Consider the following 19,045-nt stretch of genomic DNA (forward strand, 5'->3'; position numbering starts at 1 on the left):
TCCCTCAAAAGTCACCTTACATGATCAGCTTCTTGGAAAGTAGAAATTGCGCCTATTTTGGCACAATTAATATCCTGTTGCTTCAATTATTGTAGCAATAAGATCTTTAAAAAATATGAAAAAGTCAATATTCATTTATTTTTTCCTTTACTATAGTTCCATCCATTCCCAGAATCTAGATTTTTTCCTATTGTTTGGATAAGATTATCATTCATTATGTAATTTATATATTATTTGTGCAATTTATGAAATATTTAACACATTGGGTATCTAATCAATATGATTTGAGTTATGATGGTTATAATAAATATAAATAGAATGGAAGGCCCATTGTCCCTCCACTGGCTTGTCCTCTTTCCCCACAATGGTATATTAAGAGAAAAAATTGCAAGGGATGATGCAGTGGTCCCGTCCCCTAGACTACCTGAAACTGATATTGCAGGGCTTTCCTCAGTAGTGTATATCAGTTTTAAATTAACCAATTAATAGATGTTTCTTGAGGGCATTCTAGGTTCCAAATAAATTCTTTATAAAATTTTTGTCTAGATAATATTCTAGATAAAATTCTTCCTATATTTAGTCTTCTGGTAAACCAAGTATAGCTTTGGTTGGGCGTGCTGGTGGTAAAATGGACAACAGACCAACTTTATCTCAGTTATAGCCCCTACAAAGGCTTGCCAGCTAATTAATGGGCCTCCTTTGGATGGGGGCAGCCCTGTGACTACGCACATAGATCAGTTACATATTCCAGCTCTCGCTCCTCCCTCGTCCAGGTGCCCTTGTGCAGTGCACAACCTGAATAACCATCTATGGCTGCCCTGATTGATTACTCTTACCAAGGCAGCTGTTCCTGCTATTTACCAAGGCAGGGTGTGGTTGGGGAGAGGAACTAGATTTCAGTCTGGTTCCATATTCTGAGAGACAGCAGGAAAGCACCACATACCATGAGGAAGGAATATCCGATCCACAAACTCCGCCACCCAGCTGGGCAGTGGGGGATGGAGACATCTTGGCTATGGACTGCGATGGCGACGGCTGGGGCCTCGCATACAGAGCAGCGGCTGATGTAGGGCTTGATGTCCTCTTCGGCCACGGGCATCATGGGCAGTGGGGCGGTGGTGGAGAGCCAGTAGGATTTGTCGTTCCGGCTGGCATAGTAGCAGACGTCACCGGGGTTGCAGTACAGGAAGGGCATCGTGCTGAACCGTGCCAGGCAGGAGCCTGCCAGTCCTGCCGGGAGAAAGGTGTGTCTTGAAGGCACAACTGAATGTGGTTGGGAAGGTGCGCCTCCGAGTCCCTTTCAAGCCTGATTGGATCCACATCCCGGACCTGTCCCACCTGCCACCCATGCCAGGGTTCAGCCATGCCCTGGGAGATGAAGCCAAAACTGTCCTTATTACTATTATTTTTTTCTGCACAGACTGCAGTGGCATTTTAGCCTCTGCTCTTCTAGAAGTTTCTCACAACTACCTTTGGACCAAGTCAAGTCAGCAGGGAGCTGTGTCTTCATGGACTAGCACACGGGGTGAGGCATACGTTAGGGGGCCCTTTTCAGATGCTCATTGCATCCAGAAGAAATTCTGGCCACTCCCTGCCCCCAAAGAGTTCTTTCTGGTAAACAAGGCCAGAGTGAATATGTAGCTAAGCAGGCTTCCCTTTTCACACTGGTGCTTAAAAGCTTAGAGTCAAATGGGGCGTCCACCATTGGCAAATGTGTGAAGTCCCATGGCATGTCTTCTTAGCCTCATTCCCAGCTCTGTTTTATGTCCTTATCCTTGTTTGCTTTTGCCCCACTTTAAAAAACAACGAATTATGGAAGCCTGAAACTGCTGAACCATAATCCAGTAGCCTTGATTCTTGAAGATGATTGTATAACTATATAGCTTATACGGTGTGACTGTGTAATTGTGAAAACCTTATGACTGACATACCCTTTATCCAGTGTATGGACAGATGAGTAAGAAAATAAAGACAAAAAATAAATAAATAATGGGGGGGTGAGGGGTAGGGGGTATGGGATGTTTTGAGTGTTCTTTTTAATTTTAATTTTTTTTTTTTGAGTAATGAAAATGTTCAAAAATCGTGGTGATGAATGCACAACTATATGATGATACTGTGCACCACTGATTGTACACTGTGGATGATTATATGGTATATAAATATAGCTCAATAAAATTGCATTAAAAAATAAAAAGCAAGAGGAAAGTGGAGCAATTGGTAGCCCCCAGCAGGGAAGGAGTGGCAAGTGCCTAGAGCCACATCTGAGCCTGCAGAAGCGAGACCAAATTAAAAAGCAAGTCCCTGCATGACTGTTCTGTGATTTAAGAGATTGTTAAGGCTTCTGCTTCAAAGGCCATTTTAATCTTCTCTGAAATCCCTAAGAATGTGGATTTACCCAGTGCCATCAATCAGCAACAACTCATCAGTCTAAAAGGAGTTAATGAATCTCGCCGCGGCCTTTGATCTTGACCACTTCCAGCGTCAAAGAGCTGAGCAGGTCCCGTGGGGGGCTCAGCGGGCAGTACCTACCCAGGTCCTGGTTGTGGGCCTTCTCCTGGCCTTCGAAGTACAGCAGGCTGTATCCACTCCACAGCGTGTTCATGCCCACGGGACACATGGGCTCCTGGTCTGTCTGGCTGTGCTTCACCAGGAGATAGCCGATGCTGACGCTACGGCCAGGCATGCCAGGCAGGCCCGGGCTCCCTGGACGGCCTGGCTCACCTAGGGTCCAAGAGAAAGCAGCCCCCCTTTTTAGCTGCCCTGTGAAAACCTCAGAACCACCGCGGGGCCGGCAGAATGGTTTGTGACATTGCACAGGTTCACTTAGAATGTTCTGCTCTTCTTTTTCTCCAAAGTATGGGCTTCAGTGGCCCTGCCCTTTTTAGCCAAAGAACCTCAAGGGAAGGATTTGCCTAAATTTAGTAATCAGTCAACACGAAATAAAGATAATGATGGTACTAAATAAGATGGATCTGTTCCAATAAAGGACTCAGTCTGCCATACAAATCTTCCCTCCAGGATGGGCCCAATGCTGAGAGAGAACTAGAACATCTTGGAGTTGAAAGGGTCTTCAGAAGTATCACAGCCCAGCCTCCCATCCAATGACTAAGTCTCCTCTACCCTCCCTTTGCTGGACCCTTTCAGAGTAGGTGGCTCATTACGCTTCAAGATCATTCCACACTTGGACCATTTCAGGGGTTAGAATGTACTTTCCCATGCTGAGCTGAGATCTGCCTTCCTGTAACTTCCACCCAGTGGTCTCAATTCTGTACGTGGAGTGCAACAGAATGTCGAATCTGAATCCAATGTGGCAGCCCTTCAAATACTTGAAATCAGTTATCCACATGGATCCTCTCTTCCTACTGGCCCTTCCCCTTTCCAATGGACATGTCTTTCAATATTTCAACACTTTCTCATTTGACATTAGCTCCCTACCCTTCACCACCTTGGTCTCTTACCTTTGGATGGACTCCGATTTGTCAGTGCTTGTCTTAAGATATGAATCTCCCACATTAGCTATAATTTTCTGGCATGTTCCAGTCCACGTGGAGGAAGGTAGATTGCTATTTCCTTTGGTCTGGACACTAATAATGCAGCCCACATTGAACTTTTGTCACAGCTGCTCATACAACTGGTTCAAACTGAGCTTAGGGCAGTTAAAATAAATTTCAACCTTTTTTTTCTTTGCATGAATTGTTATTTCCGGCCTGTCTCATCCTGCACACGTACAAATAATTTTAAGAACTAAATAATGCAGGACTTTACGATGATTCCCACTAATTTAATTTGTTTCTTTCAGCTCATTGTCTCAGACCTTCAAGGTCATTACAATTTTGACTCTTCAAGTTTATTAATTACTGCTTCCAACTCTGAAGCTCTTGCAAATTTCTCAGAGAGAGGAGGGCAACTAGCATGCCTGGGGAACCTCTTGGTGCCAGGTGTTCTGATAGACACAGAATATTCTGGAACCTGACCAGGAATGTTGGCTTCATGACCTTAGTAGCCAGACTGGAATTGAAGAGCAGCAGAGGGTGCAACTTCTCTCTCTCTCTTCTCAGTACTAATTTGTTCACTACCTAAATATGATGATCTATTGTCAGGCCAACAGAGGAACCTGGAAGAAACTCTGTGCCCTTCTCCTCATTTCTTTCATCACTTACCTTCTTGGCCAATGGGCCCCTGATGACCCACGGGCCCTTGGTCCCCCCGGAATCCTGGAACAGCAGACACACCTCCTCTTCCCTGGGGCCCCGTCCTTCCTTGTTCCCCACGAAAACCTGCACAGCCACCAAAACAAGCATGAGTGCAACTGGAAACGAGTGACAGTGCTCTGCAAAACAGTTGCTTAAGAAATGCGTTTTAGGAAAAAAACAGGAAAGAACACAAAACAAACGGGAAAAGCAACCTTTTTCTGGAGACCCTCTAGGAGGGGCTTTCACTGATGGTCCCGCTCAGTGCTCCTACCTGGCTCTCCGGGAGGGCCCTGGGGTCCCATCTCTCCGGGTGCACCGGTAAAACCTCTCCGTCCTTGGGGACCCAGTGTTCCTGGTTCCGGAACAATCCTCTGGGGGATTCCTGCAATCCCTGGGGAGCCTAAAGAACCTGGGGGACCTGGAAAGGAGAACAAAAAAAAAAACAAAAAACAAAAAACAAAAAACAAAACACAGGTGAACTGCTGTGATTTCTTGCCTTGAACTCAGTTCTGTTTTTCACCCATTGAAATGCGTCTTGCAGCTTCCCAGAAAAATCTTACTTTCTAGAGAAATGAGATATTAACTCATCTGAAAGGTATCTCAGTGCTGCCGATTTAAAAAATTAGTTTTCCATTCACGAAATCCCTGTGAGTGCAACAGCAGGCTCAGTCTTGGTTTTTTATTTGCTACTTTAGATTTTGTGGCCCCATGGTAAAGAGGATTATGACTCTCTGAACTTGAGAGATGTCCCTAAGCCAGAAGAGCCAGGAATAGATTCTGGGGCGTCTACTCATGGCAACAGCTGTCCTGAGACGATGCCCTCTGCAAGTGTGTGGACTTACCAGGGAGCCCTCTGTCTCCTTTGGGTCCCTTGGGGCCTCTGTCTCCCATACTTCCTGTGGCACCGGTGTTTCCCATGAGTCCTTGTTCTCCTCTGGTTCCTTCAATACAAATAGGTCATTAAGAGCATGCATCGCCAGACACAGAGTTACTCCACTTCTCCCTGACCCATGCTCCCTGCCTCCCTGTCCTTCAGCTGGGGCACAGTTACCTTTTTCTCCAGGGATCCCAAACACTCCAGGTCTGCCTTGAGGTCCAGGATCTCCTACCCATCCTTTGGTCCCTGGGTTTCCAGAAGCTCCTGGATTTCCCCCATCTCCTTGGCTTCCAGGAAGAGCAGCAGGTCCAGGTGGTCCTTGTGGGCCTTGGTAGCCTGTTGATGTTAGTCACAAGGAACAGGAGATCAAACAGGACCCCGAGGAAGGTGCCAGCTCCACTGGTGAGGGAGCTGGCCACTGGGTGCTCTCTGCAGTAGGTGCCTAGCTAACCAGATCCATTCAGCAGATTGTCTGTGGCAAGTTTTCAACACTGGCTGGCTTTATCTTTACACCACAGCTTTTCAATACTCAGCTCACATGCAATTAGCAAATGCAAATTAAATTTCATATTAGTCAAAGCACAATATAAAAGGAACAAGAAACGGCTGCATATGGTAAATTTCCAAGTCCACTACAGGTTTAACTGTCTGCTCCCACAAATCATCAAAATGGCCTGTAACTTGATTTCCTAGAGACTGTGACAGTAGAAATGAGTGAGTGTTGTGCTCGTGATGGGAACAAGTGTGGTCTGGATGAATGATAATGGTTGATGTTCTTTTGGGAGGAGACTGGACACAATGTGGAAATGAAAGCATGTTATTTCCCTAAAGTAAATGGGTTACCACCAGCTCCTGCTCCCAGAGATTTCAATGCACAAATATTTACCTTTCAGGCCAAATAGCCCTGGTGCTCCTTTTTCACCAGGTAACCCAGAGATATTCGAAGGGGGAGTGACGCCTGGGAACCCCTGCAGTCCTGGACTCCCCATGGGACCTCGTTCCCCTTTGGATGAAAACAAAAGAAGTTATTTTTAATATCAATGTCAGACTTTTTTAATCTATTGTTTTCTTTTTATGCCATCACGTGTCAAGTTGCAGAGCCACTAAGGGCGAGACAGAGATGTTCTGGAGCCAAGGAGCAACTGAGGGTTGCAGGCTCTCAGGGAGGATGAGGAGGTAGGGACCATCTAACCCATCATCAGGAGGGCTGAGCCTCCACTCCCACTCCCCATTCCACCTGCCAGGAGGATACTGGCCACAGCCTGGTCCAAGGACCCATCTCAATCTGGGATCTTAGCCTCATGTGCCCTCTCCTTGGCTCAGGTGATGGCTTGCCCTTGCCTCAGCAAGAGACTCAGCAACAGGCTTGGCAAAGAAAGTGAAATTCAAACTCGCTGATATCGCTGCTTTTTGATATCTCTGTTAACACAAGTGATGGAATGGAAGGCTGCAGTATTGGCAAAATGAGGTTTATGGATTACATTAATATTTTTTAATCTTCTCCGTGGCCTTCCTTCAGCATCTTGGATCTCAGCTAGAAAGATGGTCAACTCAAAGGCTGGAGAACTTTGGTATTACAAGAGGATAAACCCCTGAAGGAAATCATCCAAATAAGGAACTCTGTGAATATTTTGCTTCTCCTTCTGCCATCAGTCAACAAGATATTGACTGCGTGACTACCATGTGCCAGGCGGTGTTAGTGCTGCAGATGCAATGATGAGCAGTACGAGTCACGGGCCTTCCCCTAATGGAACGGAACATCCAGAGGGGAAGACCTTGAGTTGCCCTCCTGATGACTATAATATCATTTGTTTTTTGTTAAGGTCTAGGAAATAAGGGATTAATACTAAAATGTTGCAAAAAAAAAAAGAAAAGAAAAAAAAAAGGCAAAGTATCCACAGATAGCATCATCTCAGTGCTAGAGGAAAGAGTGAGCTGGGGCAATACCTTGCAAATATTTGAAAGTGAGAAAGGCTGAAACAGTGGCTTCTTGTATTTCCCTCCCTGTGGTTTCATGTCTAATCTACACCCATCAACAACATCATACTCTATTAAAAAATGGATGGAAGATTTTGATATCCATTGCAAGTGAAATGATTCTGTTTGTGCATGTTCTTGAGTGGAACAAAGAAAACAGATTCCAAGAGAAACATTCCAAAACGTGTCTGTTTAGTTGTGCTAATTACAGCCAATAAGTAAGCAGATTTATCAGCCCTGAGGGGATTAACAAGCAGTCATTTCTAGATTGATATAAAATGACACCAATCGAGCTTCTCCTAACTACTGTCACAAAGTAACCTGAGCAGATGGTGAGCATCAGTGAATAAAGGCAAAAATTTCTGAGTTAGATGATCCAGTTAAATCCCTCGATTGGCCAAACTCCTGCAAAAACGTAATTAATTTAACGACAGCGATTGGGACTCTGTTAATGAGAACATTTAGCAAACGTGAGTCATTCTGTTGGATTCAGGATCAAAACAATTCTGTTTTCCCAACAGCCCCCATGGATCTCCATAACTGTTGAAATAAAAAGATCCTGAGTAATGGAGAAAAGCCATTTTGCATAACTATTGCCAAGCATGATCTGCTACCTGAACGTCAGCTGCAGAAATAGTTGAGGTTGCAATTTCTAGCTTAAATGCCTGTGATGAAGTTCATCCAAGGGAAGACAGTAGACTGGAATTATTTCCATATTCTCAGAGAAGAGTCCTGACTGACCATCTGTGAATGTCATTATGGTACATATCATTCCCTTGTCACCATCCTGGGACTGCGGTCACATAAGCCAAGGTCAGGTAAGCAGAATGCAGTGTCTCCTCTGCCCTGTCCTAAAGCCACCAGCTCCAGCTCTGGCACTGGGCGACTGTGACTTTCATGGAGGAATGAAGGGTGAGGGGACAATTGCCTAAAAAAAGAGGCACTATGCCTTAGAATTATTTGGAAGTAGGAAATATGTTCCAGTTCTCTTGGATGGAATGCAGGAAACTATACAATATGTTCAAGGAAAGTTTTGATAAACTGATTTTGCACAGATTGAATGTGTAATAGTTTCCACTAAAGGTAAGTTAGGGTTGATCTGGAGTACATGTACCTTTTTTCAGGTTGATGTAAAAAAAAAGTTATCCTACATTTCACAGTAATTATCATAAATAAATATTTATTGAGCACTTAGTATATGCCAGGCATTCTGGGAAGGTATAAATGGAGAAATAAAATCTCTGCCCTTGTGAAAAGTGTAATCGGTACCTTGTCAATTTCAGAGCCTGAACAGCATGTGGTGTGAATCAAAGGTTAAAAAATCATCATAATACAAACAATAATAGCTCATATTTTGAGAGCATTTTCATGGGCCAAGGGCTGAGCCTGTACCATGTCATTGACATCTCATTTGATTCTGTCCTCCCTGGGGTTGGGTCTAGACTCCACGTCTCTAGATTCAGTCTTTCCCACTGCTGAGCAGCCAGAGCCCTTTCAAACAGCAGATCAGTGAACTCACAATCAGGAACCTCATTGAAAAAAATGCTATGTTTTGAGTTTTTTTTTTTTTTTTTTTTAAAGCTATGTGCAAGAATATCTCATCTAATCCTCCCAATGTCTAGCAAGTGTGTTTTTATCCTTACCTTGCAGACAAAGTATAGAGAGGTTTAATAAGTTGACCAAGGTCACAGAGCCAGGAGGAGGCAGAACAAGAACTCAAACACAGGCAATTTGCCTTCAAAGTCATGGGCATGGCCAACTCTGCTGCTATATCCTTCAGAGGAATGAGGTAGTAGTCTGCTCCTAGAATCTCACTCCCTGACTAAGGCTACCTGAGACCATGCATTCTCCCAGGACACAACAAAGCTCCAATGGGCAGTTCCTCTCCTTCTTCCTACCTTTGAATCAATACCAGGGGGCTCAGTTATTAGTGGATTATGGAATTTCACAGCTATTTGAAAGTGGAGGGGCAGGTGGCAGAACCTGGAGAGTCCAGATGTGGTCTGTTAACCTGGAGACAGTGCCCCAACCCCAAAAGGAGATCACAGCCACTGGCCTTGGGTACTGACTTCTCCTATGGGTTCTCTAGTCTAGCATTGGAGGGAACACTGATCCAAAAGCCTGAGAGCGTCCGTCACCGGCCTGAAGCCCAGTGTGTGACGGCACCAACTGCTGCCTGGCACCAATACCTGGGTCACAGAAATGCCCCCTTGCTCAAGGTTGCCACCAGTGGGCCAAATGCTGGGATGAGCTGGGGTGTGGAGTAGGGGGAGCTGCAGAGATTGTCAGAAAAACACTGGGGTTAGTAAGCTCCTACTCAATGCAACTCAGTACTTTAAATAAACTCTGGCTCCTAGATATTGGTTTCTATTTTTATCTAGGAAACTAATATCTTGATTTAGGTTCAAACTCAACTTTGGTTGGTAAATGGGGCAGGTTGGGAGGTGGCAGGATAACTTCCTTTTCCAGCAGCCATGACCAGCTTTCCCTAATGAGTTCCTACCCGAGTACCAGGATCAGTCAAGCTTGGCTTAGCACAGAGGTTGTAATGCATTTTTTTTTTTTTTTTGTTTACTCAATATTTAGAGTGTTTATTATGGGTAAGACACTATGCTCTGTATCTTGGGGATACACAGAGAAGACAAGACATGATCCCTCCTGCTAGGGAGCTTATCAGTATCAGCTTATTTAGTACAAGAGATGGGTGGTCAACAACTAACTTATATCAATGGAATAAAATACATTTTCTAATAGAGTATAATTGATGGAATTGTGGCCACGAGGTTCTGCAAGAAGAAATTCTCTACTGAGAAAGCAGCACTTTCCTATACTTCCTTCCAGCTTCTTGTCTCTCAGACTCACACAGACACTCTGGCAATATAACCTTTCACTGGGTTCTGGTTATACAAATAGTAATATTTGTTTTGAGAATGTCTGGCCTCACCTGGAATTCCTCGCTCCCCTTTCTGTCCTGGGACCCCTGTAGGTCCTGGAAAGGTGTTGGGCTCTCCTGGGTCACCCCTGTCCCCAGTAGTACCTGGGAAACCTGGGTCCCCACTGATGTCTGCACCTGTGGTAGAGTTAAAACAGCAGTAATGTCAATGGTTTTCAACCGTGCACTAATTTTCCTAGGACAAAAAACAGTAACGCTCTTCAGTGTGATCCAACGGTATGAAAACAGAAGGTAATAATGGTGATTTCGGCTTGCTATATGGCCTCAATGTCACAGAATCTAAGGTTCTGAAGGCACCACAGAGATCACAGTTGAATCCCCTTGTTTTATGGGTAAGAAAATTGAGGTCTTTCAGAAGGTTGTAATTCACAGAAGCAGGGGATGGTGGAGCTGACACTGGGTCCCAGACCTCTTGGCTCCTGTTTGATGCTCTTGTCACTGCACCATAGTTAGGTTTTAAAGGATCGACACTACTTAAAATCTTCCCAGTTCACATATCTGGTGCTCAAAGCAACCAGTGGCAGCAGCAGTAGAGCTTGACAATTTCCCTTCAGCTGCCCATTTCAACTGGAATTGTAATGTTCATTGGAACATGTGTGGGTGTGAATTTATTTGTGATATACACACATACAAATGTACCTGTGAATATATGAGTATTCGATTACATAAAATATCTACAAAAAGAACATTCTAATAGCAGCTATAGGATTAAGGATGATTTTTCTTTTGTTCACATGTTTTCTCTAAATCTTCTCCTTGGAACATGAATTAAAAAAAAACATACACCAAAGTTGTCTTTCTTTAAAAAGATATATTCAGTAATAAAATGATCCACTCTCATGATCACTGCTGTATGCCCTACAAATTGTATTTCATTAGTACAATTAATAAATTAAAAAATTTAATGAATAGGCAGGACATTAAAATTTAAGATTAAAGAGACTAAATTTTAAAATAAACAAGTTTCAAAGAAATACAGAGCCTTTCCATATTGTGCCATGGCAGCTTCTTGGGGAGGGCAGGGGTAAAGGGAAATATTCTGCAGAAATCTATGATGTTCCTTTTTTAAGAATAAATCAAAACTGGAAGGTATTGTGATATTCCCCAAGAGGCTAATGACGCAAATCTTATTCTATCATTAGCTTTGGGAAACAATTGGGCTTTTTACCTCCCTCAAAAAAAACAAAAAACAAAAAACAAAAAAACCACTACAGTAGCTTTTAAAAGCAGCAAAAAATGCTATTGGAGGCATCAGGTTTTTTTCTCCTATGGAACAAAACCCCGTTTCAAATTCTAGAGCCCTGGGAGGCAGCTATCTACCTAATGACAATTGTAAATACAGCTTTGGCTGAGAGCTGAGGGACACAAATGCATCCCAAACACCCCCAAGATGCTGCTGAAAGAGCAAAAGATTTATTTTTCCTTCTGTAAGCCTGATAGACCCATTCAAGATGATTTTTGGCTCAAGGGGAAGGATGCTTAATTGTGCAGAATGCCGGGAGACTGTGCGTCCACGTGGCCACTTTTATCCAGCACTCAGGGGTGATAAAACTGTACTTCATGGAACCCATCCTTTTTTCTGAGATGCTTCCCCCACTACAGTCTAAGACGGCAAACCCAGTGCAGAGGAGCCCCACGGCTGGGTGTAACGCAGGGCTGGGATGGCTGGATCATACCTGGGGAGCCTGGAAAGCCTTTGGTGCCCGGCAAGCCATGCAATCCATTGATTCCTCGGATGCCTGGGAAACCTGTGAAAATTTCATTCATCATTATTTCATGCATAGGAGAGCGAAGAGCGCTTCTGGCTGGTAGAAACCCTTAAAAAATAATTCAGAATTATTTTCATCTGCTATGATACTGGGCATCCATCCATACAATTTATTCAAAACCCCTGCAAGTATGTCGCAGTTAAGCCATAAACTCTGGCATGTAAATTAATCATATTTATGCTACTCAAGAAAACCATTTGACATGAATGTTTCTTCATAGAATATCTTTTATAGACTCCTGAGAGCCCTGAGGGAACTGGAAGAGATCTCTTCTGTTCCTCCCTCCTGACGTTTGAGTGGCTGATATATATTTGGCTTGTAAATACTGTGCTTGGAACAATGGAAATAACCTGGAATTATTTCCATCCCCTCTGAGTTTCCGAGGATAAATATTTCTAAAGCAGGACGCCGGAAATAGGTGATGACTTTTTCTATGATGTGGGTAGTGAGTGTGGCTTAGGGCTGGGGAGCGTGGAGGCGAAGTGGCTCCTCTTTAATTCTGTGCCAAGAGAGCCGCTGCGGGCCTGCCTCATGTAACCCGGGTCTGTGCCGACGCCAGGCAATGCAAAACCTCTAGGTCCCGCCAAGTGGCTGGGCCTAACTTCACTCTGTGAAGCCAGAGAAATCCGAGGCAGAACAATGGGACATTCACATTGGCCCCTCTGATCTCGCCTCTGCAAGGTGACTGGCAGTGGGCCCTCGTGCCTCTTTAAGAGGTTTTCATTCATCTTTTCTGGAAGTAAAAACCTTCGCAGATTAGTGTGTCTGTCTTTCTTTTGATTGACTCAGACAACCAAAGTCCCTGTTCTTGGGGTGGTTTTGGGGTCGACAGTAACCATAGGCAAAGTGTGCCTTTTATCTCCTCCAAGTCTTAGAGAAAACCACTTTACGAGAGGCTGACCTGGCTCTGGGTGTCTCTCCTGACGACCCCACTAACACTAGCTTTGCATAATCATTGATGTTTTGTGCCTCTGCTCAGGAAAGAGTCGTTTTACCTGGTGGACCTGCAGCCCCTGGCCAACCATAATCTCCTTTTTCGCCGGGCACTCCAATCCGTCCTGGTTCTCCCTGTGGTCCCTGCAGCCCTGTCAACCCTGGAAAGCCTGGGGGATAAACACATCATTAAAGCTGAGAACACAGGGAAAATCCTCTTAAGACCTTGGAAGAGAACTTGCCCGGTGTCTCGAGCTTGCCGTCGTGGCTGGAGGGGAAGGTGGTTTGTGGTAAGGACTGAAGGACGTCTGAGGACTGCAGCTCCGAGTGTGACTAGTAATTAAGCATCTTTCCCTCAAGGCTGGAAATCCACTGGCTTTAAACTCCCACGTTCAAGTTCAATAGGATTAGCTTGGCCTTGCCAAGGAGAAAATAGCTTGTATTTTTTATTCTCATCTTATCATCCAAATAAAAGTCTAGAGAGAACCCAGGAGACAATTCCCTGAGAGATTTGGTTCAGCCTTTCAAAGTTCACAGTTGCTGGGCAAAAACATAACAAAAGCAATGGCAACAACAACCAAAAAAGCATGAAACTAGTTCACCATTTGCTTTCCTTCTTTAATTTAAGATTCGCAAAGGAATTTCTGCATATTCTAATACCTGAAAAGGGACCCTCTAAAAATAACGCAGTTTGTTTTTATATGAGAGACAGAGGCTTGCCCACGGAAATGCTTTCTAGTATTTCCATATGCTTCTCCCTGTTGCTATAAGTTTTTACCCCACAGCCCACAGTGGGCATTTAGGGTACACTCCTTTGACTTTTTCTCCCCACATTCCTGGTACTAAGGCAGAGCTAGATATATGACCAACATCCCAAACTAAATGTCCTGTAACTGAGTGTGATTGTAGCAGGTAAGAAAACAGGCAAAATTTCCATGCTTGCTCTGGGGGTCTTGGAGATTTGGAGTCAGGGTACTAGGGGGTCCCAGCTGCATGTGGCTTGCACTTGGCTTACCTGTTTGTCCTTTCAGTCCCGGAGGACCTTGGGCTCCTGTTATGCCTGTTATCCCGGGGAAGCCACGGTTACCCTCTGTTCCTTTCTCTCCAAAGAATCCCTTGAGACCTGTAAACATAGATTTGCTGCTTGGAACAAAGCAAACACTGTGTCAAACTGGGGCTTAGAGCTTATAGGTTACTGGGAAGCCAGTTAAGGGATACTGTAATAGCAGATTGAGGCTCTTCTGCTTGAGGATGGGAAAAAAACTCCCTATCTAAACAGATTCCTTCCTCTTAAGATTTTCTCTAATGTCTCCCTCTGAGCCTGTGGGAGCCAGCTCCACGACGGCACCCACTGAGCCCCACCTCCTGGTGTTCACGCCCTTGTGTGGACCCTTCCCACATGGAGTAGGTTGAACTTTGTAACAAATGGGAGGGTCCAAAAATGATGATGTATGACTTCAAGGTTGGGTCTATAAGATTCACTCTTACTTTCGCTTTGCCTTTTTCTTGGATCACTCACACTGGAAGAAACCAGCTGCCATGTTATAAGGCTGCTGCCTATGGCGAGGTCCAAATGACAAGGAATTCAGGGCTCCTGTTACCAGCCAAGGAGGGGAACCATCTTGGAAAGACATCCTTCACCTTTAGCCCCAGTAAAATCATCAGCCCCGGCTGATGTGACCACCATCTCATGAGAGACCTCAACTCAGAATTACCCTGCTCCCTAACTCTTGACCTACAGAAACTGTATGAGATAATGCATGCTTATTGATGTTTTAAACCAATGCATTTTGGGGTACTCTGTTAAGCAGCAATAGTTAACTAAGGCAGAGCTCTTATCACAGTGGTTTTCAAGGTGTCACGGTGCAGGGAGAATCTCCTGGGGGATTTGTTAAACATGCAGATGCTCGAGCCTTTCCTCTAGAGGTGATTTCGGTCATTCTCTGATGGTCACTCAGTGGACTTTGAGAAACCCTGCCTTCACATTTGTAACAATGTTGGTATCAAGTGTTTTGGTGTTTTCTGTTACACCATGCAAGATTTTGGCAGCTTCAGACCTGACTTGAATCCCACATCATCACTATTGTTCAGTGTCTTAAATCTCTGAGGATGTCCCTGCACTTAGAAAAATACTATTAATGTTTTTGTGGTCTTGAAGAAAAATCACTTAAGAAATCTGTTTGTTTTTTATTGATCATTTTAGTGTTTTAAAATCTGCTCCAAACCACTGTTTACTCAATGCATCTTCTTCCATAAACTGCTCCCATCATCTCCACCCAAACTGTGTGAGTCCAGCGTAGCTCACTGAGATGGAGCCTGAGCCCCCAGCCACTCAATACCACCTCATGTCTGGGAATTGATCTGATCTAGGAAAGTTCTCCTTGGTCCACTACCTCTGCTACGCAGGGCAAGGTTCTGTGGGTGACCCCAGTTATGCACACCCCACTCGTCTTAGGGAAAATGAAACACCCTCAAGCACAGTTGACGTGACAGTCACCACCATTCTGCTCCATGGGACCACAATTCTGAGACACAGACTCCCGGTGGTGGAAGTGATGGGAGGCAACACTCTAAGGTCTTTCTAGGCCAAAGGTTTTAACTAAAACATACATTTTCAAGATGTATGAACAAAAATAATTCTTGGGTGGGGTAGCCTCTCCTCTCTGACCCACTTTCGGTTGTACAACAGAAGTCATCCTTGGTGACACAGGTGGCAAACATGATCTCACATTTTTGTTTTTGTAGACCAAACTGCCAAAGTAATTATGTAGGATGGGAGATTCAACCAGCCAAGAGACAGCTGGTTCAGCAGTGCAGGAAATAAATTAGTCAGGAGACCAAATCATAGATAAAAATCCTAGATTTACCCTGAAAGGCTATTAAATGAGATGGCCTATTCCTAAGTGACATTTCTATGATCTTACGCTAGACTGAATACCCCTTTCCATTCTGGAGCTATTTATAGATAAAGGCCTAGATCCACAGCCTCCCTATTGGCCAACCCTGGGACAAACTTTCCTTCCACCAGGGCCATCCTTCGAAGGATGTGGGGTTCGGTGGGGCCTTCCCAAGATAAAATCCCCAGAAAGGAGGCATCTATCACAGGCGCTGTGGGCTGTCACTAAAGGGAAAAAGATTGAATTTGAACTTCAGTGATATGTGGAAAAAAGAAGTAATATGATGTGTCACACAAAGCTCCTTCAACAAGCTCAGGGTACAGGTATTGCCCCTGTTGCCTTACCCAAGAGATGAGCTCGATTCCCCCTCCTTTTTGTCTAGACCCTTTACTGTTTACGAGAGGCTTCATCATTGCACCACTTGTGTCATGTCTTATTATGTGTCCCAGCAGAGCCAAAGCTCTAGTTTATTTTTTTATAAGTTACATTTTATGGGCTGTAGCTACTCCCATCCATTAAGTGTTGATTCTGGCTATTTTCTCTTTGAGAAAGATAGAGAGAGATTTCCTGACTTTAGATTTAATTAATTATTCCAGAAACTTTCTTGCTCCTTGGACTTAAAGACATCAAACCAGTCACTTTACAATCATTTGTAGCATTTATCAAATATTGATAGATTTGGCAAGCCAGGATTATGGGAGATGAAAGAGACAAGGGAACAGGGCTATTGTTGAAGATGAAGAAATGAAAAATAAGTTATGCACCTGGTGTTCCAGTGATGCCCCTTTCCCCTTTCAGGCCTGGGTTTCCTGGTAAGTCTATAGTGTCTCCAGTATCACCTACAACATGCAAAAAAGATGGTTGAGAACAGGTCTTTGGCTTAATAAGAACATTTGCTTCAAAACAACTATCAGCATCTGCAGTGTGTGCTGTCATGTGCCCAGAGAGCTCTGAATTGTGGATGTCCTATTTTCACAGTAGGAACAACACTCACCAAAATCACCTGTCGGTCCAGTCGCACCATAAAGGCCTGCTCTCCCTGGAGCACCCTTTTCACCCTAGAATAATGTCAAACATGAAGACATCTTAGAAAACAGTTAATAAAATGAGTTTGTCATTTTGAACAGGCAGTGTATCTACCTATTCATTATGCTAAAAACAAGACTCAAGGTTTGTGATCTTGTCATTTTGCTTATCTGTTGTTCTTCTTTAACTGTAAAGTGATAAAAATGATAAAAGTGAGAAGATATTCTCTCTGAGGAGTTGATATTAATATTATCAATGATGAAGGTCAGAATAATGATGGGGATAATCCATAGCAGAGGATGTTGATTACATCCTTAGGCTTTAGGCTTTATACAGGTGAACCTGTTTGATCCCACTTTTAGAGCTTTACATGTGGAACTTATTTGCCTTATGACAACCCTATGGGGCAAGTACTCTTATTTCACATTTGACAGGTGAGGAAAGTGAGGCTCAGAGAGGTTAAGTAATTTGCTCAAGTTCACCCAACTGTTAAATTCCAGAATTGCATAGCCATGTAACTTTTATAATACAGAGAGCAAGTTCTGGAATCAGGCAGCCCTGATGGCTGTGCAGGTCTATCATTGGAAAGAGTGATATTCCTCAAAAGGATTTTGGTTACTAATAATGAGATTGGAATAATGCCTGGATCACTCTGCAACTTCATGGAAACCATGGGTTTCTTCTCTAAAATGGCTTCCCGTGTGGAGAAAGCAAGGAAGTTCTGGTCTACCTTGACCCCACTGGTTGCCACTTAATCTCTGCTAGAGCTTAAGTCTCCAAGTTATTAATGTAGCTTCATTTTATGAGAGGACTGGGGGTGTGTCAGAGGCTGCATCCTTACTTAGATAATGATCTATTTTTCTTTTTAAAAATTTACTTTATTGAAATCTAATGTATGTGCAGTAAAGTGCACTCATCTTAAATGTACACTGCAATGAATTTCTATTTATGTACCACCCAGAAAAATGTATTTCCAGCACTCCAGAAAGTTCCTTCATGTGCTCTCCTAGTCAACAACCTGCTCCCATGTAGCCACTCTTCTGACTCATCTCTATTATTGGTTTTGTCAGTTCTAGATCTTCACAAAAATGGAATCTTAGCATATGCACTCTTTTGTTTTTGGTTTATTTCATTCATCATGAAGTCTGTGAGATTCATTTGTGTTGTTTTATCAAAAATTTTATTTTTATTACTATTTACTAGTCCATTATGTGAATATAACATGTTTATCATTTCTACTATTGATGGACATTTGGGCTGTTTCCCAGTTTTGGCCTACTATGAATAAAGCTGCTAGGTACATGCATGGTCATACATGACTTTTTTTTTAGAAATATGCACCTTTCTTTTTTTAACTTTTTAAATTTTATTGACCTGAGCAGCTGCAATCAAGACTGCTTATAGGATCTTGTGATGGTTTGAAGCTGGATGTAGCCCAGAAAGTATCATGTTCTTAAAGCTAATTCATTCCTGCAGGTGTAGACCTATTGTGGGTAGGACCTCTTGATTAGGTTATTTCAGTTGAGGCCTGCCCCAGGTGGGTCCTAATCCTGTTACTGGAGTCCTTTAAAAGAGCAAGAAATAGAGAGAAGCTGAGAGAGAAGGAAACAAACAGAAGCTGAGAAAGAAAGCCACAGATACTGCAGCCAGAAGGTGAAAGCAACGAAACCTGGGAGAGAAGGACCAGCAGATGTTGCCATGTGCCTTGCTGACAGAGGAGCCCCGGGTTGCCAGTAGCTGGTCTTTGGGGAGAAAGCATCATCTGTTGATGCCTTGATTTGGACATTTTCACAGCTTTAGAACTGTAAGCTTGTAAGTTAATAAATCTCCAATCCATTTCTGATGTATTGCATTTCGGCAAATTTAGCAAACTAAAACAGATCCCCTCAGGTTTAGGAAGTGATGGGAGGAAGAGAACCGCCTGAGGAATTCTGAAGATGCCACGTATACGTCAGGCTAGTCGGACAGGCACACCAGGGCTAGCTGCTGAAGGTGTACAACAAGGAGGCGACAGCTTCTGATCTGCCTAAAATGTTCTGGATCCCACCGGGAATGTCAGTAATGAGTCAGTCGTGTGCTGAAGATTGTGAGGGTATAATCCCTTTAGGTGAAAGGATACACCTGTTCCATAAAAGCACAATTTATAGACAGCCACTCTGTGCCATATAAATTATCTATATTGTTCTCAATAAAACTTCAAAGTAGATACTACCTTCATTTTACAGATGAGGAAATGGGTGTGCAGAGGTGAGAGGTCTGCCCAACGTCAGTATTTGCCGTTATAAGCATTACAACTTACTGCCTGGCACGTAGAAGTGCTCAAAAAACATCTGTTAAATGAAGAATAAATGGCAGTGCTGGGGTCTGAATCAAGGTTGCCTGACTTCAAGTCCAGGCCATGATTCAGGGATGGGCTCTCG

At 43.7% G+C, this 19,045-nt stretch overlaps 1 protein-coding gene across 1 annotated transcript in view; it reads right to left on the bottom strand.

Moving 5' to 3' along the window:
- The window catches only part of COL4A2 (collagen type IV alpha 2 chain), a 213,807-nt gene that overhangs the window by 4,373 nt on the left and 190,389 nt on the right, over positions 1–19,045 (bottom strand). The window contains exons 35-47 of the mRNA XM_037799948.1: positions 16,594–16,657; positions 16,364–16,438; positions 13,718–13,825; positions 12,765–12,872; positions 11,677–11,748; positions 9,992–10,117; positions 5,957–6,073; positions 5,245–5,406; positions 5,036–5,134; positions 4,465–4,611; positions 4,161–4,277; positions 2,530–2,721; positions 944–1,230 (exon numbers count right to left, since the gene is read on the bottom strand). Coding sequence (XP_037655876.1) covers positions 944–1,230; positions 2,530–2,721; positions 4,161–4,277; positions 4,465–4,611; positions 5,036–5,134; positions 5,245–5,406; positions 5,957–6,073; positions 9,992–10,117; positions 11,677–11,748; positions 12,765–12,872; positions 13,718–13,825; positions 16,364–16,438; positions 16,594–16,657 — 1,674 coding nt within the window. The remainder of the gene's footprint in view (positions 1–943; positions 1,231–2,529; positions 2,722–4,160; positions 4,278–4,464; positions 4,612–5,035; positions 5,135–5,244; positions 5,407–5,956; positions 6,074–9,991; positions 10,118–11,676; positions 11,749–12,764; positions 12,873–13,717; positions 13,826–16,363; positions 16,439–16,593; positions 16,658–19,045) is intronic.

Source organism: Choloepus didactylus, chromosome 12 (genome assembly GCF_015220235.1).
Source record: "Choloepus didactylus isolate mChoDid1 chromosome 12, mChoDid1.pri, whole genome shotgun sequence".
Lineage (NCBI taxonomy): Eukaryota > Metazoa > Chordata > Mammalia > Pilosa > Megalonychidae > Choloepus > Choloepus didactylus.